The sequence below is a fragment of the Anser anser genome (genome assembly GCF_964211835.1).
Source record: "Anser anser genome assembly, chromosome: 4".
NCBI lineage: Eukaryota > Metazoa > Chordata > Aves > Anseriformes > Anatidae > Anser > Anser anser.
Genome location: NC_139724.1, coordinates 71521683 through 71547561, shown reverse-complemented (window position 1 = coordinate 71547561; position 25879 = coordinate 71521683). Strand labels below are relative to the sequence as shown.

Genomic DNA, 25879 nt, shown 5'->3' with positions numbered 1-25879 from the left:
GGATTTCCTGTCAGTTGGCTTCTTCATTCTCTAGCTTTGCTGGCTTCATCACACCTCAGTCTTCAAACCTGCAAACCTTTCCCCTTATGTTAAGACAAATAAGAGATTGTAGGCATTTTACAGAGATTCTTTACTCATTATAACCCATGAGTTAAGAATAAACCAAGTTTGTTTTTTTCCAGGCACAGGAATGAGCAATGCTATTTTATGCTTGCCCCTTTTAAAATTATTTCATCCGTTCCATAATTCTCAGAACATTAAAAATGAAATTCTACCAGGTATTTCTTAGTGTGTTATGCAGTTACCAAATCCACTTCTTGGCGGGTAGTTGTTTTTTTTTTGTACAGGTTGCTGTTGTACTACTTGTGGGAGCTGAACAGGGAAGCAGCTTATATATTTTGGTTGTGATTTTGGGGTTGGCTTAAAGTTGGTGAGCAGCAATCAGAAGAGGCAGTCCTGTCTCTGTTTCCTCCCGTGGTGGTTCCCAGTGCCTCCCTTGCACCAGCACCAGAGCTCCTATTGCTGCAGGGACCTGAACTTGCTGGAACCTAATCCAGAAAAAAGATTTCTGTACAAGCAGTAAGCCCAGCAGTGGGGCTGTCTCTTTGAATAACTGAATACGCTCAGGTAATGCACATCTGATTATGAAATTCAATCTTTATTTAGCCAGAGGACTTGGAAATTGATGGAGTGAGATATGATTAGCTCATCTACCAGTGTGAATAATAAACTGGATGAAAAAAGCAGCAGAAAATGCTGTACTGTTTTTATATATATATATATGTATATAATTGTGCAAGATGTTGTGCCTGAGGTGTGTACAGTAACCATGTCTGAGAGGTACATTCCTTTACATCGAAAAGAGGTGTAAATTTTTTAAATATGTATTACACAAAAACATTCAAGGGATTAATGCACTCTACAGTCACTTTTGGTGCTACATGTTAAATATAGGTATCAAGTGTAGGTGGTCAGCAGAAAATTTTAGGAGACTTTTTACATTGGAGAACTTTATTAGCTTTAATAATGAAAGGTAGCAGACTTCTGTTTTAGCTCTTGTGGAAAAGAAATGTGTTGTTAGACTTGGGGATCTTTGGTACCCCTGAACATGGTATTTCTTCTATGAAAAGCTGGGATTATGCAAGAGTTCTTTGCTGTTCTGATATACTTTCTTAAGGCTTAAGGATATTTGTGCAACTGACTACTGCTGGTTTTGGTGGTTGGTCTATTCTCCCACGTGCCTGGTGACAGGACGAGGGGGAATGGGCTAAAGTTGCACCAGGGGAGGTTTAGGTTGGATGTTAGGAAGAACTTCTTTACTGAAAGGGTTGTTAAGCATTGGAATAGGCTGCCCAGGGAAGTGGTTGAGTCACCATCCCTGGAGGTCTTTAAAAGACGTTTAGATGTAGAGCTTAGTGATATGGTTTAGTGGAGGACTTGTTAGTGTTAGGTCAGAGGTTGGACTAAGTGATCGTGGAGGTCTCTTCCAACCTAGATGATTCTGTGATTCTGTGGTGGTTGATAGGAGCCCAAGCAGTAGGGCACAGTGTACATCTGAGGATGCATCTAAAGTGGTTACTGCTAAAGAAGTACTAACCTTGCTTTGCAATATCTTCTTGAGATAACGCTTTTAAATGCACCCATTTTCCAGAGTAACTTCATTTATTCTTTATGAAACTGTAAATGCACATGTTACTGGACATAGTCGTTTCTTTCGAGCAATGATTCATTTTAAATGATTGATTTCAAAACAGGTTTTTAAAACCCTTGTGCCTTGAGACCTTCTGGTCTTTTTTGAGTCAATTTTTGCTGCCCTGTGTTAAAATCCTTCCAAAGCTTACTTACCTGTTCAGGTTCAGAGACACAGTAGCTAGTAACACAGTGATACAGGTTTTGAGCAATGTGCCTCACTGCTGTTGTCCTTCCAAGGGCTGTGTCCAAGCTCTGTTTACCACCGGCCAGAAAGGAGAAGGGTTTGACACAAGTCTTGAGTGACCTCAAGCTCGCATCTGTAGGACTGTGACAATAGTTGGATATTTTTTTATTGCTAAAGCAATTTGCAGCAAGGTATGCTGGTTTATCAGCGTTGTACTTACTCTGACTTGTCCAGCAGAAGCCCTATAAGCCTTTCTGCTAACTTCTGGAAATTAAGAAGTAGTGTGAAAAGTGCACTCCCCAATAAAAGTCAGATTGTCCCAGCAGCCTATGTGCTGCTGAGCAAATATAAACAGAACGAACTGTGATACTTTTACTGGTAAACATAAAATGGGGTTTGCCTGGACCACATATCTAATTTGTGGTCATCTAAGTTTGAATTTATGCTCAAATCATGAAGAAGAGGGGAGGGAATGTGTGTGGGAGGTCCCTATACATGTAGCTCTCCTAGTAGTTTGTTCTGTTTGTATTGCATTGAGGAAAACTGTAGCACAGGTCTGAAATCTGTCAAGGTGCCAGCATTTATTTACTTCTCACCCTGTGTTGGATAATATAAAAGGAAAGAAAAGGAGGACCTTTGAAATCCTTCCCTGTAAGATACATTGTTTGACTATTCAGTTTCTATTACCGGTACTGAAGAAATTCTTTTTCCCCAGTCAGTGTTTGACTGCATAGAGCATTCCCAAATTTCATTGAGGATGACTGAACTGTGTTCAGTGTTGTGGCTGAATAAAAAATGTATTCACTTAAGGTTGCCCCTTTAGCTGGGTTCTATGGTGATAAATATTCTGGTTCCCTAACCAGAAATCTTCTGCCTCTAGAAAAATATTTAGTTGGCTTTGAGTAGGTGCACATGAGATATTGGCATGGTGGAATAATTTGCAAGATCTTCCAGTGAGGGTATTAGCATATAAATAGCAGATGCAATGACGACCATCACAGCTGAGTACATTTAATTTTTAGTTTATAAGATAGAATGGGTTTTTAAATGCATAGCCATCAAGCCTGGTGAAAGACAAATGAAGTTTAGAGTTCACTTGTCTGAAGATGCCTTACATCATTTTTTTTAAGAAAGGGAAACAGACGCATAAAACTGAACAAAAGTGATTTCTTGGGTGAAAAGTAATTGAGATTGCAAACCAAGTTAATTAGACCATGCAAAATTTATTTAATGGTCCCAGCTGTAGTTTGCAAGTGGTGTTTTAGTAAGTAGATATGACTTCTTCGTACACTATCTTTTTCTTCTTTTTCTGAAATAATTAGTGAATGCTGTACATCTAGTGCTATAAACTGATTGCATTGTATGTTTCAGCCATTTTATTGCTTGCTTTAATTATGATTGCAGAAGCTCAGGTTTTTAAATCCTCTTAACAGAATGTAGTAGTCAATTTGTATGAGACTGGGAAGAGGACCAAAGGCTTTCCTTTACATCTTCCAAAGTGTTGTATCGTGGGTGGAGGTTTATTTATTTATTTATTTATTTTTATTTGTATTTATTACAAAATGGGATGGATGAGCAAGGCATTTAACTGGATCTGCCGTCGCACTGAGCTACGCTGACAGCTGGAGGCTCTTGGAGTGATGACTCCAAAGCAGAAGATACAATTGCATTTCTACTGGCATCCCATATCTGTTTTCAGTATTATTCTTTTTTTAAGACGTAGATTGGGAAGGAAACATCTGTTGATTTTCAAGTTTTTTTAATGAGTTAGGGAGCAAATGGTTTGATTGCACTTGTCTAGCCAGAGAAGTCAGCACTATTTTAAGGTTTTAATGAAAGTTAGGAGAATTGAGGAGACATTGTAACTGATTACAATGAAAACAATGCATGTGTGTTTTCTGTAATTTTATTTTTTTTTCTTCAGTATTCTTATCTGCAAATAAGTATAGCCCAAAAATCTGGAACTTGTCTAGCTAAATCCTGTTTCCTTCGACAGTGAGATACCTAGTCAGGAATGCTACCACTTGAAGGAAAAACAAGCAAACAAACAAACAAACAAAAAAAAACCACATTTTTGTGGAAGCATGATTCATTTAGTTACAAGTGAATGTCACTGTTGTCGTAGAGCAGATTAATAATGAACCAGGAAACTTCCCCTTTGCATCGGACTTGATGAGCAGTGGTGGTGCAGGTAGCCTTGGGTGTCTGGGGCTCTGTTTGGTCTTCCTTTGGATAACCATCCTCTGGTGGGAGAGAGAAAGTAGTTAATGTTTCTCTAAGACTGCCAAGCTGTGTTGGTGACTTTCCTCGTATTGATTGCAATTTACTAATTCTGCCACTAAAAATATGGTCTTAAACGTTTATTTCTTCTTCTGAGTAACTGTTGATAGTTTTGTGTTTTTTTTTTTTAATTACTAAAAAAGTTTACCTGTAGTGGAAAAGTAAATAACAGGTGAACTTTTATATGACATCTCTAGAGTTTGCTTTGGAACTTTCTATATGTTTGAAAAGTGGAATTGGAAAAAAAAAAACCACACTTTTCTGTCTAATAATGTTGCCCATAAGCTCTCCTCCTTTCTGAGGAAAGGGAATTGAACAAAACAACATAAATTGGATGGCTCTTATAAAGTGTTTTATTTCACTGGAGTGAAATAAATTGAGATATAGCTAGCCACTGCTACTGTGCAACTTCTTGAATTTCTACCAGTGGTGATCTTCGTATTTGAGAGCAAGAAGATAACTTATTTGTCTTGTTAAAGGTGTTATCGAAATAAAGATTTATGTCTATTTGAAGAAAAAGAGGGGGGCTTAATTCCCGATAGTTAGCTAAGCAGTTAATTTATTTTTTTACAGGAAATCTAAATTTAATAGAAGACCCCAGTGAAATTCAAGGGTGTGAACAATAAGCATAATATTTTATGAAAATGACCCCCATATTTAAAATCTGGCATTATATGTTATGCATTGTAGCACCAAGTCCACATCTACCTTTTAGAAAATTAAAACACATAAATTCTGTTTAGTGTTTGATATGCAGTGCACTAGCTGAAAGCCATAATGCCCCTAAAACCTTGGGTTGCTTTTCACCTTTCATAAATTCCTGGGTAGATTCTATACAAAAAATAATTTTCAGCTCCGTGGCTCATTGTTATTCAAACTTGATTGATCGTCGTCATTTACTCAGTGAGGAAGTTAAGTGCTCCTGTCATTTCCGAAGAGTATAATTGGGACGTTTCACAGGTCAGCGGTAGTGACAGGTTTCCCTTTTGATTAGTGTTAGACTGATAACAAAAATTACAGTTTCCTATGATTAATGTTTTCTATACTACTTGAATGCACAGTTCATGGATTGTACCTAAACAAAGTGAATTTGCATCTGATTATGCCTTTTCTCTGTCAGGCTGGGCACGTGCTTTAAAGTTTCAGACCATGCAGGTAATACAGTAAAGTTGCTTCTACTTCAGTTTTCATGTTGAGGCCTGCTTAATTTTAGTATATTAATATACAGAGGGCCATGTGCCTCCAGTGGCATGTGAAAAAAACGAGAGGAAATTTCAGCTAAAGAAGTAATCTGCATTCTTTGTAGACTTCTCAGATTGTCATGCACATGAGTGTTTGTAGTATACCCACTGATACCTTAGGTATTATTTGGAGACTTAAGTTAAATGATCGGTCTGAACTGAGTTTTCTTACTAGTGTGACATTATTCCTCAATTCCTTAAACTTGTTGCGGTTTATTTGTGAACAGACTACTGAGTAAATACTATAGAAATATGCTGAACTTACTTACCCTGTTTTATAATGTGAAAGTTAGTCTTCTTTTATGTTATGGAACAAAGCTGTAGACTAAGATCATCGATGGCAAGTTTTAGCTTGGTGTAGTCTTTTTGGGTAGCTAAATGAGAAATGGAACCAGAGTATGGAAAACATGGTGTTGCCCTTCTCCTAGCTGGAGAAATAGGAACGTCTGTTATTTCCAAACTTAATTCAGTTGCTCCTGACAGATAAAAAGGGGATGACAACACCAGCAGAATTTTGAAATCAAAATACAAATGAACTTTTCTTCAGTCTCCAGCCCTCTCCTATTGTACAGAATAAAAAACTTTATGGTGTTTTTCTTTCTAAAGGCCATTGGGAAGGTCTTCTAAAGGTTGCAGTTTAACACAAATACTCTTCTTTCACATCTAGTGCCTTCGCAAGTTTTAGTGGTGGAGTATTTGACTTTTCATTAGAACTCTATTTTGATTTCTATTGTAGAGGTCAGGTTTAGCTTGCATCTGTCTTGGCCATGCTGGTTGGGGCCTGAAGGCAGGATACTTCCAAACATGGTTATGCTAGGACTTAATTTTAAAATAAAGACTAATTAGGTATTCTCTTGCAAGGACGCACTAGTAAATCTACTCAGTTCTTCAAGAAAGAAAATATATATAATTTAACTTGCAGCTACTGTTTTCCTAAAGTCATATTTTAAACGAAGGGAAGAATCATACTTTCAACTTGCGCCATCCGTTCAGTGTAAGTTCAAGTGTATATTAATATCAATTAATGTTGCTTATTAGAAATGAGTTTCAGTTCAGCTTGCAAGTAATACTGACCAAAAAGAAATGGTGTTTTGTTATTTATTTATTTTTTTAAACTATGTTCAATATACCAAGATTGGTTTCTAGGTTTTTTTGGCTTCAGAGTATATGTATGATTTAAAGGAACTCAGCTGTGCAGCTGTGACACACGATTAGAGTCGTGAAATAAATTGGGAAAATTCTGCTGCAGGCAAAACCTGCAGTATCCTCCCATGCTTGTACAATGAGCAGTTGATATGAATATCAACATAAGTCAGGTGCAGCAGGAGAAGTAAAGAACATAGCTGAAAATACAAAAAATGATGCCTTTCCTTATCTATTGCAGTGAAGTTGGGGAAAAAAAAAAGTAATAGCTCTGTGGTGAGGTTGCTTTTAGTTGATATGCCCTTATTGTTTCATAGACTTATAGAAGTGCACGGAAAACATACAGTAATATGCTAATTGTATTGTTGTTAAGAATTAAATGATTCCTGAGATGGACAAACAAAACAGAGCATAAACCTTCAGCACTGCTGCCTTTTAGAGTAGTAGGCGTTTGCTGTTTTGTAGTTGTGATCGTACAGGCCATGTTTGGGTGGCACAGATTCTTTAAGTTTACGCGTACTATAGCAAAAACAATTCACTTTCAGGTATGAAACAAGCTTAGAAAAGAATGTAGAGGCTTGCTGGCACGTGTACAGTAGTGGCTGGCTGAAATGAAATATGGGAGGTCACTTAGGTTATTAATTGACCCAGTTAATTGGTAAGAACTGCGTTTTTATATTTCAGGTACTCATAGGGATTCCATTTTGGAGTGTAATATAGATGAAGTTCACAGTTGAAAAATCCTGTTTTGCTGGTCTTCTGGGTAGTAATTTGTGCAGTCTGTTGGCATGAATGGTTAGGTTTTGATGAATTAGGTAAGAAATGAATACATCGAAGTATTTTTAGTGCTGCTGTGAAGAAACACAGTAAAACACTGTTGTATGCAGACACATCTGAATAGGCTTACTTTGATCTGAATATTCGTACTGAATAGGCTTACTTTGATCTGAATATTCCTACTTTTAGCCTACTGGTTTATCGTTCCTGTCCTGTTTGCCTGCTCTGTTTATGAGCCCTTTAGCTTTTCAGTACTACATAACATGCCACAGACTATTTGGCTGCGGCTGAATGAGTAAAATCAACCAAAGGAGAAAGAGATAAGGCTGTAATTTGCTCATTAAGTCAAAATCTTGACATTATTTTAAGATTTTTTTGGTTTTATTTATAGCTTCACGCTTTCTCAGACTTAACCAATGGCATCTGTTGTAATCTTTAAAGAAGCCCTTAGGATAGAGGATGGCTTTAGAGATAAAATGTTAAGCAAAGTTCTGATCTTAGATGAAGATTAAATACATAATTAGGGAAATACTTTTGTCACAGAGTCTGAGTAGAGCTATCACGATGTCTGTGAAATATTTGCAATGTGAAGGGAAATGAAAAGCTGTCTTCACATTTAAAAAAAAAAAATCTCTGTAGATGAAAGCCTCAGATGATGATGACGATGATGACGAAGATGAATTTGTGGAGGTCCCTGAGAAGGAAGGTTATGAGCCCCACATTCCAGACCACCTGCGTAAGGAATATGGTGAGTTTGCCCAGCTGTGAAAAGCTTTATCCCTGCATGTTACTGCTGCACTAAAGTAAATAAACAGCCATTATGAAGTAATAAAGTGATCAGTGGTGTGGGTAATCTCTCTGGCTGCTATGAGGAAGTCATTACATAGATAGGGGAGCAGTGATTGGCTCTAGATAAACAAATACTTTCTAGGAGCAAGAGCAACTGAGACTAGAAGCTTATTTCATTCCATCATGTTCCACTGGAGTTTAGAGCCAGAAGCAGCACTGTGTGTGCTTATATGTGTGCTAAACACAGGGAGCAAAGGGATTGCAAAGTGAAGCTATAAACAAGCCTGAATAATAGAAATATTTGTAACAGTCTGGTGAGATGGGATAAAGTTTTGTCTCAATTAGTAGTATTAAAAGAAGTTGGAGATGTGCAGCTGCTTTCTCCTGTGGGGTAGCCAATTTACAGCTCACAAAGTGGGCTTTTTTTTTTTTTTGGATGTTGCTATCACAAGATAAGAAAAGGATCTCAACCTTCAAGTGCAGAATTATAGCCATTGAGCACATACCAGATGACAAAATATAATCTTGGTCTTGACTGCTTTGTTTAAATAAAGCAAGCCTTCTTTTAATACATTTTAAAGATGAAAAAAAAAAAACAAATTATGTACTTGTAATGTATTTCTGTGAAATTGAGAGGGAAATTTCTGAAGAAAGTTCATCTCAAATAATTAAATCTCAGTGTGTTACTTCTTGTCCTTTGTCCATCTAGCTTATTAAGTGTCTGCGGCTTTGCAGCTCTGTATAGCATTGTGTATTTTAAGAGTCAGAAGATTATGGTTCAGAGGAGAGGAGAGGGTAGCTGCTATTACATAGAAGTTAAAAAAAGTTAGACATCATAGTAAGTTTCTTGTGCCTACATTTCTCCACAGGTGTTTGTGTAAGGCTGCTTCTGTGTTACCTTTTTTGATCCCATTCATATTTATGTGTAATTTACCTGCTGTTTGCATCATAAAATTCAGGCTGTAGCTATTATCTCTATGAGCCAAATGTATCTTTTTTGTAAAACAAAGAGGTGTGCCTGCGTAAACCCAAGGAGATGTGGCTCAGGTGACCTTTTAACCGTCTTCTGCTATCAGTTTTGGCTACAGACAGCGAAAGATGTTTGGTAGTGATAACCTGTATTGGCTCGGGTCAGCTCAAGGACATCTCCTGGTCTGCCGGGCCCTGCTAGGGCCTCAGTCCGTCTTAACCCATCTGGAGTTAACCTGCGAGGACACCCTGGCACCCTTGGACGGAAGGCCTGCATTGATCAGACTGCACACCTGTCTGTTTTCCCCACCTGCAATGTTGTTTGACTTGACTTTTAGCACATGCATTGCTTGAAACAGTCAACAGGCAGGTACTTTGTCCAGCCGCTGCTGGGGAAGGTGAAGTGCAACAGGGAGTATTGAGACAGTGGTGAGGCTGGAAAGTGACGTGGGAATGGGGTGTACTTTTTAGAAACAAACACAGGACAGTGGTGAAGGACTGAGGACACAAGGACACATAGGAACTGAGTAGCTGTTCTTTTGTTCTTGCAAGATGATGCTAGATTTTGATAAAATGACGACAGTATATGTTGGCTATTCCACCTGCCTCAGTCCTGCAATAAACTCTTAAGTTCTAATTATTGCTAATAATGGGACTTGCAAAAAAAAAGAATATAATGGTAGAAAGGGATAGCTGTCTTCTGGGTAGCTGTGAAAAGTTTCTTATGCATGCATGGCTAACAAGAGTAAAACAAAATGTTGGTGGTGATAGTAAATAAATGAACAAATGAGGTTGGTTATTAAGATAGCTATGGTCCTTAATAGTTCCAGGCACTGGAACCTGAGTTTTGTATCTTTAACAGGAGCCTGATGAGTCCCAACGTGAAATTTTTCTTTGTTACTTGTTAACTTCTACTGGAAGTGAAATGTGTTCTTTTCCTTCTCTCCCTTCCTTCTCCTGTCTTTCTCATGGACACATATTTAAAAAATAAAGTATCTTACCACCCTTTGTATCACACTAATACAACACTTAGCTGCCATTTGAATTCCTGCTCGTGGAAAAGGATAAAAGAACAAGTTATGATAACTTAGTCTGGTCACCTACCAGTCATACTCGTCTACTCAAGGATATTTTAAAAATCTATACAATTAATTAAGAAATTCTCAATTTGTATTTAAACTGTTGCTGATAGGAACATACCTTATAGTGAAAAAGCCAATCAGGAAATGACACCTCTCTCATGTTGTTTGCATGCATTTATGTAGGAGCTAATGGTCGCACTTGGTTGTTCTTTATCTGATGTTTGTTAAAAATAGCATTTTGAAAGATATGAACCGTTCTTGATATTCCTGAAGTCATTTAGGAAGTCATTTAAACTTTCGTTTAAAGTTATTACCTAAACTCCCAGTTCAGGAAAGAGTATCTGTTCAGGTAGTCTTTTTATGCATGTCCTTTCTTCCATCTTTTCATGCTTAAGTGCTTTCTTGGACCAACTTATCAGTTACTAGTTCAAAATCAATTTCAGAAGCCAGTATATAAGTGTTGCATAAATCAACTGACTTCTTTGTAATTACTTCAGGTCTGCATGAGTAAAATCAGGAACAGTATTTGCTCTACTGGACTCACTTGTGTATATATTTTTAATGAGCAAAAGCAAAGTAAGCATCCCTTTGGCACATTTTTGTTTAGAAAGGTGAATTACCATATTACACAAGAATTTATTGATTTCAAAGTAGCATGTTAACCATGGAGAGTTGGCTGTGTTAGATGGCCACCTCTCTAATTAAATATGGTTCTTTATTCTGTGTGCAAGCGCAGTTATCATAGCGAGGACTTTAGATTTATCTTAATATAATCCTGTTGGGTTTTTGCTGCATTTCATTAGTTCACGTTCAGTTCATGAAGAGGCTGAGCTAAGAAAACGAAAGTCTGTGCAAGCAGAATGCCTTAACTGCAACATTAAACCTTCCATGTAAAATACATTCTCAGTGCTGTGGAGAAGGCGTGAACAATTTAAAGCTTTTTTTTGCTTGTGTTACTTCACCTGAACAAACCAGGAAAAGTGAGCAACTTCTCAAATTAACTTTTTATACTAAGCAGGAAAAAAAAAGATGTAAAACATGACCGTGGAACTGGATTGGAATGTGACATCTAGATTCCTAATATAAAAGTCACTTATTGCCTTTCACTTCTCTTAGGAAAATGGAAGTATCCTACCGACAAGGTACAACCTTTCAAGCTCAGATGCTGTTTCCAATAACACCCACATCCTTTTTTGGTTCTTGTGAGATCTGAAAAGTTAGTGAAAAAGGAAAAGATAAAGATGGTAGGTTTTGTATGCATAAGCATGAAGCCATGTACAAGTGTAATAATAACTCTGTGTGTGTGCATGCATGTGTATGTAGTTGATAATGATTATCCCAAAATTGATGGTGATATTTAATATGTAAGATAAACTGAGCATGGGCACAGTTTGGGTGGAGGGAGAATTAAACAAGTCAATTTGAATCTCCATGTGTAAGATGAAATGGAAATTTGTTAAAAGAATTTAGGTGATTAGATAACTGAAGTGTGAAGATATAACCCATTAGGGGTGTCATGCCAAATTAGCATTACCAGACTTTTAATGACCTCCCATTTGTATAATCCTTATTTACACTTGCACCTGATGTCTGCAACAGACGAGCCCAGCCGTCCTGTGGTACCACAGAGCCGTCGTAAATGCAGTTTGTTGTTAAAGAGAAATGCTGGGCTGAAAAAGAAATGGCACTGTGAAGATAATTTTCATAGGAGCACTCCAGTTCTCTCAGAGCTCTGCACCAATGTTGCTCATTTCTATTGAAGAGCAACTGCCCCTTGTACGGTCAGTATGCTAACTGCTTAAAAATTGAGTCGTTATTTATTTAAAAGCAAGCTTTGGGGAGAGAAGAAGTACAATTAAAGAATATAAAGCATTATTTCCGCGTGAGATTTCCCACATTCCAGCCTTTGTTAGTCAACTGTCAGGGCTTAAAGCCTGAAGGTGGGTAAGGGCAAGAACGAAATTGTGGCTTATGACACGGTTCTTGTGCCAAAGACAGAATTTGGAGCTGACACTGGGAGAAGAGATTCCTTCCTGCCCTGACGTTGCTGTAGCTGAGCTCTGAACCACATGGGGAAGCAATCAGGTTTGAGAGAGGTGCTTTTCCAGGTGAAGACAGAACAATTCTCTGATCTAGTCCAAAATATCTCCTCAAGCAACTGCTCTCTTCTGCTGCTGGTGCCTTAGGGAGGGCCACAGAGTCTGGGGATCTGTTCCACTCAGGGAATGTAGGGGCCTTTGTTATCTCTCCTGACACCAGTGATTATATTGCATAGATCTCTGTTTGCTGTAGAGAGAGCTCAGGCACCTATGTCTAATGGTTAAATGTGGATGTTTGTCTAAAAGCCGAATCCCGCTCTAATTAAGTAATATCAAGGTACTAATGGGTTTTCTCGTGACTCGTAATTCTTGCCTGGGTCTCAGTGCAGGCATTCACAAATTTATTTTTGTGATACTACTTTGAGGCACAGGGAAGTGGTATTGCCATTTTACAAGTGGTGACATGGGGAAGCCATCTGATTAGGGAGCAATCAACTGGTTGTCAAGTTTCAACCTTTATTCAGAATTATGTGGGAAAGGACTGTGCAATCAAGAACATAAATCGTTATTTCAAATCTTGTTCATCAGATTATTTCTCTTGTATTTAAGCCTCATACTAAAATGTTTTTAGGTCCCTGATAACCACTTCAGTGGCTCACATTGTGTCTTAAAATCTGTTTGGGCTTTTTTCATATCAAGATCAATGCTGCAGTTCTAAAATCCCAGGGGTTAGTTCTATCCATTTCAGAAATTCTTCCCTCTTCACATCACAGAGTGATGAGCTTTTGTGGGTTAGATGTCCCCAAACTGCCTTTCCTAATCTGATGGTGTCTGGGTCATGTCTTTTCTGTGTGTTAAGTACCTTTTTTTTCTTCTATGAAATGTCATAGCAACACGGGAAAGAAGGCTTGTACCCCAACTTGACAAGTATATACACAAAACGAGACTATTTCCTTAGTAGAGAATGCACCACCTGAGTTTACAACGAGAGAACTTAGAATATTTCAGACTACACAAAATATTCTAGCGCAGCTTCCTGAGCATTTTAGAAACATGGATAAACTCACAGCTGTAACCAGTCATTGAAGGTGTGGGATTTTTACAGCTTTGGCATTTTCTATAACCATTAACAGCCTGTACTGGGAATAACAACAACAAAATGTGTGTGTATATATATATATACACGCTGTATAGACTAACAGATTACATTTCTACTGTCTGTTGATTTTCCAGTTAGGTATTTCTCTATTCCATGTTTTTTAATGGTATACATGAAAATCTGGAAATCACAGGGAAAAAGCACAAACTCTATGTGCCTAGTGTTGAGCACATGTCTAAGTAGAGCATCTAAACATGTCTGAATACTTAGTGAAAGACTTGTTTTCAGTACTTATTAGTTTTTCAGGAAAATAATTTGTTTAGTTTTCTGTTATTAGGATTGATTATGGTTCCCTGGTGGTAGGCATATTTGCAAAACTTACTGAAAGTCATTTTGAAATGGCTTTTGAAATGGTTCGGTTTCCGTCAAGCCTAGGCGTCCACAGGAGAGAGCTTGTTTCTCATGGCTAGACTTAAGGATGAGTCAATGCAAGTAAGAGAACACTGTGGATTTGGTACAGCAGCTTTTGTTGCCAACAGGTTGCTGTGTTTCATACAAAAAGAAAGGTGAGTTTATCTGGGGAGAGATGTATGTCAGAAGAGCAGCTTAGCAAATTGTTTTCATCAGCTACATGAAAAAAAGTGCATCACTGAAACTAACCAAAAGATTGTGTCCTACGTCAGCTGTAATGAAATGTTTTTGATGGCTTTAGTATCTGGGAATGAAGTTGCTGAGGTTCTGCTGACTGTTGAATCACTAAGTAGACACACACATGATGGATAAACGGAAATTAAAAGTTACACTTAAGCTTTTCTTCAAACGAGAAGAAATGAAACGATGGCTTCTCAGTTTTTCTGGGTTCTGCTTTAAAAGCCTGATGGCTTCTTAGTCTGGTTTGATTTGTCTGTTCTCCATACCTTGGGAGCTTCCCGAGGGAATTCTTCCTACAGGTGAAGAACATGGAGAACAGTTCTGCACGGAGAAACAGCTCAGTGGGGACCGTGGGGAAGGCAAACTGACAGGCTTCAGTGTGTATGGAACACAGTTGTCGGGAACTGAATTTGAAACTTGGAACCATGCTATCACTACTAATGCTTTGTGCTCTTTCCTGTTAGGCTAAAGAAGGACTTGTGGGTATTACTTAACTTTTTTATGGGAAAACTCAAATCAGCTTTTGCAGGAGGAAGGACAAGCAGAATTTACTTGCAGCTTTTGGTAATCTGTGAAATTTGGATCCCCTTTCCCAAATTTTAAAAAAAGCAGTTCACATAGAGTTGTGTTTCTTTCCCTAGATGGGAGCCTGCTATTTAGAATAAGATTTATATTAATATTGCTAGAAGTGCTTTAATATAAATCAGACAAAGTTGTTACATGATTGAAATAGCATGCATTGTTTTACCATAGATGTGTAGATAACAGATATCAGCACTGGAGTTAGGACCCTGGTCCTGATCAGCTATAATTGAATATGTGACATATAGTCTGAATTTTTCTTAGCATTTACAACATTAGAAGTATTTAATTACAATTTTACTGGTGAGATTACCTCGTTATAGTAATATTTTGTATATATCTATATATATAGGCAAACACATTCTATATAGTTACATTTAGGACAATAATTGAGTAAAGCTTTTATAATACAGTATTTAAAATGAAGATAACTGCATATTTGTGGAAAAAAACATTCCAATAAAATACTTCTACATCCATGTAGAAGTATTGATTGTAGATGTTTCTTCTGATGCATCCTAATCAGTAGATTCTGCAAGCCCTTCCTCACTTTCAAGCAAGGTCCTTCTATGTAAATAAGTTCCACGGGAAATCTGACAGGACACAGCATATATGGGATACCTTCTGAAGTTCTTAGAAATTAATGACTGTACAGGATGCTGATAATACTCCTGAGTTGTTTGTGATATTAGTGTACCTCACAGGAAGTAAGCAATGGCCAGGGATTGCAAAAGTATACGCAAGAAGTCTGAAAGATCAGGGTGTAAGGAATAGAAAGATTTTAATCTAAATGCTGCCACTTTGGTTTATTCTGATTCTTAACTATGATTTCAAAACATAAAAATTAGGGTTAATTAATGACAATTATCATTATAACAAATTAGCATAATCTATAATTAAAAAAATACTAAACAAATACTTTAAATACTTTACTTAAACACTTTATGTAATGTTAATGAACTCTTGTAGTTAACTAACTTACCTTTTTTCTTTGAATGATTTGAATTTCCAAATTTGAATTTCCAAAGTAGAATTCAAAAAATTTTTGATAAATGTAAATGATTGCACATGCACTAAAAGGCAGCTGTGGGCATTTCTTTTGGTTGTTTAAAATCGTAGATTATGAAGTCTTGACAACTTTTTGAAAGCAGTGTAATTCATGTAGAAACAGTAATGTGCAGCTGACCATGCGATAAGTTGCCTTGGGTTGTGTGCACGGCTTCCCTGTGTTGTGAGACTTCTGCTGAAACCACTTCTGGCATTTCAGCATCCTCCCACAGCAGCATTAGGCAGCAGTTTGATTAGTGGCATTCAAGGGTAAGATAAGAAACTGTATCTGTTACTCAATTTTAAAACTAAGGAGGAAGTTTCCTACCCCAAAAAACTGATAACTGTTGTAACCTGTTTATCCCTGTATGAAGACTTTTTAGAGTTCGCTTATAGCATCTAGTAGTGAGAAATTTCTCATTCTCCCAATTAAAAAAACAACTGAATATTCCTTTAATTTGTAATGGTTTCATAATGATCAGCTATCCGTCAGGGATGATTTATGTAATTCAAAGTTTCATCCCTTGTGAGTAGCAGAACCAGAGATAATGCAATCTTCCTACCACCTGATCACCTATGATAATTGTGTTCACACACGCAGTTGTGCTTGGTGAGAGATAGCAAAACTGGCCTTAAACACTGAAGCTGTTCAGAAGCTCTGCCCCAGATGTTGCCATAAATTCTCTGGTCTGTAAGTCCATGTAAAGTAAGCTTTGCAAAGTTCTGCTTACTTAACAGGAAAGCTTATTGTGGCTCCTGAATAAAATACATTCTGATTTTTTCATTGTGAGCACAGTAGAGAGTAAGTGCATAAATATTTTACCTCAACTGCTAGATTTTCTTGACAGTTTTGGAGTTGTCTGTACTAATACAAATCACATACATTCAGCTTGACTAAGATTCAACGAATGGGAAGCAGAAATTACTGTATTTTTAAGGCAAGTTGAAGTCAGTAGTACTTGTTTATATTCTATCTCTGTTTTTTCAATTAAACTTGAGTGAATCTGAAGTAGCTAGATTTCGTCTAAATCCACACAGCTGAGGAAACCTGTGCTCGCTCTTTCTCTGAATTTTCACTGAGGGGCTTTTATCTCCCCCTAATCCCACCATTTCTGTCAGGACATAATCTCTTTCTCAAATTTACATTTTAATTACAAGGCCAGCTGAACTAGCTAAAATCAATAATGTCAGCATTCAGCAGCCTAACTTCAGCTGAAACCCCAGCCTCTCTCTTTCCTTCTATCGATTTGTCTTGTGAACACGGTCTACTTTATTGCTTCAGGCAAATAGGTGCCATTTGGTCAATTTAAACAAAAAAGGGGATTTGAACATTTTTATGATTCTTTCTAACAGCTGCTATTGGAACAATTTGAACCTAGGTACTGTACTTGCATTAAAGAAAATACACAGAGCAGCAGAAATCTTAAGAGGAATTTTACTTTGAAAACCACACTTAATCCCACCTGTGTCTTCAAAACAAAACCCACCCTGACATTGGATACCATTCAGATACCGGTGTCTGCATGGTGACTCTTTATCTGGTTAGCAAGAACTAATTTTATAAACAGAGACTTAAAAACAACCACACACACAGTAGAGGTGATGTAGCAAGGTATTTACTTTTAGCCATTTTTCTGTTAATGGTTTAAAATAAGAAATCAATGGAAAAAATAGTTTTTCTTGTAACTCTTAAGAATTCCTGTATTGATCTTCTGAATGTGATTTTATCTATCTAAATGTCACATTGTCCATTTATCTCGTTTCTGCGTGTTGCTGAGTGCTTGTCTCTGCTGTGCTCCTCCTCTCTCCCCCCAAACAAAATCAGTGTAGTGTATGAGCAATCATGCTTGCCATAAGCATCGTAGAAAGTTTTTGAATAAAACGAGGATTTTCTGAGAACTTTTGACGCATATGCACATATTCTCTCTGAAGGAGCAATAAAGGTGTGGTGAGAGATGCATACCTGTTTTTTTCTTTTTGATTTAAAGGCAATTTGCAAAAGGTACACACGCAAGTGCTCTCAGAACATTTGCTTTGAACAGCTCTTTTCAGAAAGGTATTCTTGTCCTTAAAGAAAAAGATGAACAAAAAGAACATTTAAATGCTAAATGTTTAATATGCAAATACAGTCTAAGCGTTACAGGTACTGTCCGTCACATTTTTCTCAGCTAACCTTGTTGATGCCAAAGGCTCTGTTGGCTTGTAACTGTTTCTAACATAAAAGAAAGTTTGCTCATCTAAATCCTGATGCTTTAAGAGTTTATTACAAAATATTTCAGGTTAATTCTGTTTCACTTTGATACAAAGCACCTTAGAAGGACTTCTTCCCTTTCTAGGCAATGAAGCTGAGGTGCAGTCCTATCCTTCCTGCTTACCAGATAGACAAACTCAGAATTACTCCCTTCAGTGAAATATTAACTACTGTTAAAAACACTTTTGTGGAGGCACCATTATAGCTCTTGAATGGCAAGTCCACAGCTGAATAAATGACGTGAGATCATTTCTTTTGCTGTTTATCCTAGATATTCCTCTGCTTAGTTCCATCCTATTATGCTTAATTATAATTTCTGTTATTACTGGTCCTTCTGCTAATTTTGAGACTGTTTTCTAATGTTTTCTAATGTATTGGTTGCTCTTATAAATGATTCTTTTTAAAAAAAAAAGTGTTCTTTAAAGCCTTATTGACTTTAGGAATCAAAGTTAGACAACAAGGTGAATGTGACATGTTCTCACTTTCATTAGAGAAGATGATGTGGGCATGGCTGAGTAAGAGAGTCTCCGTGAGTGCTTATTGACTGCTGATGGCTAGTGCTCTTTTATCCTCTTCTGAGTCCTGCTTGCTTCTTTCTTTTGTGAAAGGAAAGGTAAGCCGTCTGCCACAGTTGTTACTGACCTCTGCCCTGCATCACCTGTTCTTAAAACATTTTCCTTTGCTGTGACTAGCATAAACCATACTAGAGAGAGACGTTTGTTCTCCAGTGGTCTTAGAAGAGTCCTCAGCCTTGAGAGTGTTCTGTGTCTGTCTTCTTTGTGGAATCAGTTGTATTCAGAAGATCTGGGAATGACTGAAGTGACTGTATATAGCAAAATTGAAAGGCCATACATATACACAAGCCAGATCCAGTTGGACGTCTTCTTCTCTTTACCCTCTCTTTATTAGCGGCTTCAGCTTTGTGGAGTTTGGATTGGCACTGTAGCTCCCTGCAGAGAGAGGATGTGCAAGAGCTGGGTTAATCAGGGAGCTGACAAGGCTTCCTCCTTTGCCCTGAGCTCGGAGCCTTGGGAGCGGAGGAGATGTCATTCCCTGCACAAGGACTCGCCTCCTGATTTAGGTACTTGGAAAGTGTAGGCCCATATGTACCTAGGGGGCAGATCTATAAGGTCACCAGCTCACCAGTGTAACCTGTAGCCAGAGTCAGGCAATGCCTTCTGCCTGGTTGCACCCCGTAGGTTACAGGGAACGTGTGGTGCAGATGAATCCAGGTCAGGATGGTGCACGTGAATCAGGACTGAAAGACCTTGTAAGGTGGAAAGGGGGGGGGGTCAGGGCTGGCAAGGTAGATGTCCTGTTCAGTGGGTCCTGTGTGGGGGTAGTGTGGATGCACTGCTTGCATTGTAAGAGCTCCCAGTGTGGGTGCAGATGGTGTGTGTCAGCCTGGGAGGCTTGCCCAGGGCATAAAGGACAATTTGACCCTGTGTTCTGTCGTCACACTTGAGGCTCACTGAAGACTTTTGTCTCATGGTTTCCACTTGCAGAACAGAATTTGCAGCAGGTGCCTGCGTTAGGCAGATGTTTAAATTTCTACTTGTCCTCAAAAGCTTTCTGTTTTTAAATGTATATGATTTAGTCTTTAATTATGAAATGCTTAGTTACTGACTATTACATAAAGTACAGAGTACACTCAATGGAAACTTTGGTATTGTAGATAACAAAGAAGGGAAAGACAGCATGCAATAGACTTTAGATATCTTCTCTGACAAATTTTGATGTAAGCCTATATGGTCTCTATATAAAGTCATGTTGATCTAATTTTATCATTGCAAATATTTTTGCACCAAAGCTACCTGCCACTGCTGGTCCTGCAGTTTGTCACGTAGTAGTCAGGTCACAGATACCAAGTCAACTTTTCTAGTTGATAGCTTGTGATATAATTAATGATTAAAAAAAAACAACTATCCAAGCAAGAATACTTCAGGATACAGCTTCAGGATTGGGGGACTCACTTGCTTCAGAATTGTCTAGAAGTGGGCAAGAGATGGAAGGAAAATCCCAATTTAATAACAGCTAAAACATGTCGGGTAAACACAGGTTGCTTTTTGTAAGAAAGCTGAGAATATTTGCTGAAAATTTTAGTCATGTGAAATTGTGACTTTTTTTAGTGATAGTTTTTGGGTGGGTGGCGTTTCAACCAATTCTTTTATGAAAAAGCTTTCCGAAGGATAAAATGCTATTATGTTAGTGTGAGGGATCACATCTCTCCCGTTTTAGCTGTCGTTGGCTGAAAAGTTCTTGTAACTACTGCCAGCTAATGGAGTTGCTTCTCTAGCTCAGCTGGTAGAGGTATGTGCTGTCTGACTGCTTGGTCTATCTAATTGCATCATTACAGTCCATGCTGATGGTCTAATCGAGCTGTATAAATTAATTAAGTTGCCCCACCACTGAGCTGCTGCTGCTGAACTTCTGTGTCTGGCACTGCCTTCCAGTGTGGGCTTGTTCCTCAGGTGTCATTCATGCATTTATTTTCTCTTCAGAACACCCTGTGACTATACCATTGTGCTGCTCCGATATTTTATCTTGGCAAATTGTATCTTTTACTATCTGCGAAAGAAGAACGTTCCCTAGATAATTCTGTTTGAGGTTGTATTTAGGAATTGAAACTGAACTCTTGTCAGTGGTGCCTCTTAACAATAAGAAAAAAGAAATATTTGCTTTTATAGTCTCTGCTCTAAAGGCTGAGTATGGTAGCAGAGAATCTCCAAAGCACAGGGATGTGCCTTACACAGTTTTTCCACCAGGTGTGCTTCCCTGCCAGCTGTGCTGTGCCGTGATGATTCCTATTGTAGGAACTTGAATACAAAAAACATTAGAAACATGTATCATCACAGTTTAGGCAAACATGTATTGTTAAAACGATTCTTCCCAAGATGAAGCAATATCACTCCTTGTTGTCACACCATGTCATAACAATTTACAAGTTGATTTGCTGCAGTTAGTTACTCAGTATGTTTCTGTTCCAAAATAAGAAAAATTTCAGAGATAGAAATCCCACTCTGTGAGTGGGATTGATGTCTAATGCAAATTGAAGACAGCTTTCTACATGTAGTCAGCCTTCTGAGCCACTTTGGCCCTGTTGTGAAGCATTGAGGGCAGGGGAAGCAAACCTCAAGCAAAACTCACCATTGAGTTCTTTTTCAGGGCTAGAGCCTCAGTCACCCCCAAAAGCACCAGCAAGGAAGACACCAGCAGGACCAGCTCCAGCGAGCTCCGGAGCCCAGCTGAAAGGGAATGAAGATGAACTTGACCCAACTTGTGCAGCTGCAACACTGAAACTCATCAGAGACAAACTACCAAAGTTAACACCTCCAGATGCCAGGTTATTTTCATTTTAATTCTTATGATTTGTAGAAACCTCTTGCTCTTACTTGTGTTTATTAGTCACAGAAAAGTACTCCTGAACTGGGCAAGCTAAGGTTTAGGCTGTCTTGTTTACATCTTAAAATTACGTTTATTTTCCTCAGATATACTGCCTAAAATGTAGGGGTTTGTTAGTGATTGCAGTAGGCCCTTAAGGACTCTTTTACTAATCACTTGATTTAGGTTTGATTTGTGTAAGTGACCTCTATGAAAAGATAAAACATTATCCCATCTCCTAACCAACAAAGCCAGCCCCATTTATTGGGGGGATTTTTCGGTTTGTGGCTAAACAGAACGTATCGTATGTTAAGTTAAAAAGTAGTTTCAGCAGTCTCTTGTTCCTAGTGACTTATGCTATCAGTGCTGTTTGGAGGCATGTTGTGCTGATTCCAAAGAAGTATTTGTTGTCAATCCTATTCAAAGCTTGGTGAAATTCTAATCTTGTTTAACATTTATCTGTGAGTCTCTGGGGGATAAGTCTGGAGTAATCTACTTAGTGGTGTGTTCCTAAAAAGACACTTCTGTGTTGTCCGAAAGAAGCCACTTTGGGAAAGCCCTCAAAACCTAGCAAACCGGAATGTGATCTCAGAAAGAGAAAGGGGTTTACTTCATTAGGACTCCAGAGTTTGGAATAACCAGGTATACATTCTGAGTTTTAATTTTTAAGAAGTTAATGTTTCAGTAAGGTGATTAAGATCATTCTAAGCTGTATTAGTGAATACCCAAATTAAGTAGTGCTGTTTCTTGAGAACCAATGAATTCTGCAGTGATGTTGCACAATGAGCATTACAGGTCTGCAAGGGGGCATTTTGTCAACAAAAACAGACTTTGTAATCTGTGCATCTGTCATGCAAACACGGCTGTGAGTTTTACAGAAGCAAGATCATTCTGAAAATGGTTTGCAATACCAGATCTGTAGCTCTTGTTACAGTATAGCATGTATGAGCTGTGTACAGCACTTTTGCCCTCATCAGATCTGCAGTATTCTACATTCATGGTATAATATGTTTTAGCTTGCTTTATCTGAATATGCACTTAAGTTTCATGATGCACTGTGCTATACTTACAGTGTGTGGTTTTACAGTCTGTGTCTTTTGGGGGGTGGGGGGGTGGGGGGAAGACAACCCTGGAAAGGTAGTTGTAGTCCTAGATCTAAGCTAATATTAATGTTGGTATGAAAAACTAATGTAAACAGAGAAAAAGTTGTGATTTTGGTTGTTCTCTATTGACTTTTCATCATTTTTCTCCAGCGAGTCTGCATCTACTGAGCCAGCAGCTTCGGAAGAGCCTGACAGTAAGAGAAGAAAACTAGAAGAGGAAAGAGCTAAAGCTCCCCTCATGCCTTTTGGGTTAGATCTTCACTACTGGGGACAGGATCAGCCAAGCGCTGGGAAGATTCTCAAGTAAATGCTCTTTTTCTTTTAAGACAAATTAAACAAATACATAGATTTACTTTTACTCAGAGGTCATGCAGTGGGGTGACTGCTATTTCTTTTGATAATTACTTTTTTCTTTTCTTTGTGTTGTAGGACCCATAAACAAAGTCAGAAATTCTACCTTAAAATGGTATTTGTTTTGAGAAGATGTGGTACTAATTAAATATCCTTTGATGCTTCAAAGCACATTTTTTCTGCTCTTTTCATGTTTGTGTATTATTTGCAGTATGGCAGCACTCACTCCAATTTAAATCGGTACCTGATTATGTAAAGTACTGTGCAAGTCCGTGATAGACAGTCCCTCTGCTGGAGGCTTCACAGTATAAATAAATAACAGACAAGGCAGGAGAAAGACCAGGGAGGTGTCAGGGGGTATTTTTCCTGACTTTACAGAGTGGTAACTGAGGAAATTGATATGCTTGTTTAGTCGCACAAGAGGAGGTAGCAGTTACAGGATTTGCATTTCAATCTCTTAACTTTTCATCCTTGTCTGGGAAGTTTCTGTGTTTCTTGGAGATGAAGTGTTGCTGGTTTGGGGAAAGCTCTAGCAGTGCTGGGGAGAATAGATTAGGAGGTATACATCACAACTTGTTTCTGGCAGTTTGTCTTTAAAGCCTGTTTTTTAGTACTAGCATTTTTATATGAAAGTTGGGTTGCAAAGTCTTTCCTGTGTGTATAAATTCCATACAAGTCCACCAGAAACTTAGTACCATACTTGGCTTGAATAAAGCAAAAATCACTGACTGGCTGAATTGCAAATCAAACTCGTATATTCTCAGCAGTATTACTTTAACTTAGTTTGTTCTCTTACTAAAACAAATCAAATAAAAACCCCATAAGCATTATATGGGCTGGAGTAATAATGCTATGCAAAACAAACAAACAAAAAAACCCACAGAAATGGTGCTTGAGTGTGAACCCAAGGGGTTCACTTCATCATCGTCTCCACATTTGGACACAGAGGAACTTAGGTTTTCATGACAAGGTCTTCTGCCCTGCCTTATATCATGTAACATTTTTATTCCTCACTTCTTCACAATAGCTAGGTGTACTTCCACGCTTTGGAAATGAGCCTAATTTTCTGTTTTCCAGTGCATTTTTAAGATAATACCCCCTCAATTCCATCAGTTAGATTGGTTTGGGTACATTTCACTCCAACTTGATTTAGCTATAAAGAGAGAGTGTTTGCAGAAAGGATCAAGGGGAAAACTTTTTACCAGTACTCACTTGTATAAACTGCTGAGTATGTTTTGAATTATTGAAAACAAGTGAAATTTGATACGTAATAGTGCTTTAACACAAATACTCCAAGACTCCAAGCTTTGGGTTCTGTCTGGTGAGGTGTAAGCTCTTCAAAGACTGGTTACGATTTTCAGCAAGGCTTTAAGAAGCATTTGTCTGTGCTAATGCCAAAAAGGTAGTAAGGCTTTATTTTACATTGCAAATGAGTTATTCAAGCCATAAGTAAAATCAGAAGCATATTTCACTGCCTGTCTGCCTTATGTTGTACTGTTTTATTTTTATGCTTCCCATTAAAATAGAGGGCACACTTCTGAACCTTATGGTCTATAACTGCAGATATGCCAATCTAACCAAAGATAATTTAAGTAACTGTGCACACACAATAGCATTGACCCCTGGATGTAAAATCTATTTATTGAAAAATTAAGATAGTCATTGACCAACTCTTTTAACTTTTCTATATGCACACATACTATCTCACAGACATGCCTAGAAAAAAAAAAAGAAACCACCAACAATAGACAACAATGGAGTGTGTATGGAATTTGAATTTTTAAAATCTGAAATGGAAAAGTCTTTCCCCTTCACTTATTTAACACTATGCTTCCCAACAGCATGTATGAGAAAGATTTTAAAATGTTGATAGTGAGACTAGCTATTGGGAAGATTGTTTTTCAAAGATTTTTTCTTTAGCTGGTAGATTGCGTGAGTAGGAGTGAGGTGTTGGGCTTCTGGCTGCTCATCTGTTCCCCTACTCACGCCTCTTAAGAAAAGATTTTACTTGTCACATACATCTTTTTTTCAAACAAAAATCTGCCTTTTTAAAGCGTTGCTTAAATTGCACCATGAAATCCTTGCTTCCCTTCTCTGCCATTCCCTACATCTATTGGCATGATACTAATCTTTACAGTAAATAATGAAGAGTTTATTTGCCTATATATGTCTGTAAATGTAGGTAAGATTCTCTAATTTTAAAATAGATTTTCAATGGATTAGCTTAATTTCCTGGAGGAACACCTCATAAGTTTCTCAGAGTTATTAACACCATATAGAAGAACAGCTCACAGAACCTAGAAGAAAAAAAATCTGTAAGACTCAGCGGAGGGTTTGCTCTTTTTCTGGATATCAAAATATTGCCATATGCCCTGATTTCAGCTTCTGTTTCAATGCTGCTACAGGAGTACAGCTGCCAGGAATAAGATCGGGCAAGTTAAGATCAAGCCGTTTCCTCCCTGATCTCTCTTCTGTGATTCACTGTAAAAGTATTTTGTTATGAAGAATATTAATACAGAATTACAAAATTATTCACTGAAACTGGATATTGAATAACTGACTCTCAATGCCAAGTCACCAGCTAGAGCTAAGACTGGTAGAAGGTGAGCAGATTAAACAAGAAATTGACAGTAGACAGGTTTTGGTAATATTTTTTAAATTGCCTTCACAATAAGGGAATCTTAAGAAAGAAAGGGAGTCTTAAAAAAGAGTGGTAGATTCCTATTTTTATTTTTTTTTCTAATTTATTATAAAGTTTCCCCTCCTTTTACATGCAGGTTTACCACAGGATTATGCTGGCCCCTTTATGTGCTTTATATACGCTGAACTTGTGTCTGATGCGGATGGCTCAGCAAGCCTGGACAGGAAGGGCACAACATTTCTATAGACAAATACATTTTTTTATTGTTTTCCCAGATTTACTTCCGAACATCGATTTTGGGCACCCAGTGAAGTAGAGGAAGAGGTGGAAAATAATGAAATAGCTGAAATGTTAAAAACTAGATATATAACATTTGCTGGCAAGTTTGAACCAGTGAAGCATAAATGTCGAGCGCCCATGCCTGATGGAAGTCTGTGCGAAAGACAAGATCGGATTAAGGTGGGCACTGAGTAACGTAACTTCCAGAATGTGTGCTGTATGGAGAGGATGTCATTAAAATATACCTACAAATGTTAATTTTGCTTTGTAAATATGGCTCAAGGGGTTGAACGAAAGT

The 25879-nt window shown here is 37.9% G+C and overlaps 1 protein-coding gene across 2 annotated transcripts in view; it reads left to right on the top strand.

Moving 5' to 3' along the window:
• UVSSA (UV stimulated scaffold protein A) overlaps positions 1 to 25879 on the top strand; it is a 52532-nt gene that overhangs the window by 16130 nt on the left and 10523 nt on the right. For both annotated transcript variants that reach the window (XM_083836282.1, XM_083836281.1), the window contains exons 7-10: positions 7957 to 8065; positions 20992 to 21169; positions 22461 to 22613; positions 25578 to 25761. In XM_083836282.1, the coding sequence (XP_083692408.1) occupies positions 7957 to 8065; positions 20992 to 21169; positions 22461 to 22613; positions 25578 to 25761 (624 nt within the window). The remainder of the gene's footprint in view (positions 1 to 7956; positions 8066 to 20991; positions 21170 to 22460; positions 22614 to 25577; positions 25762 to 25879) is intronic.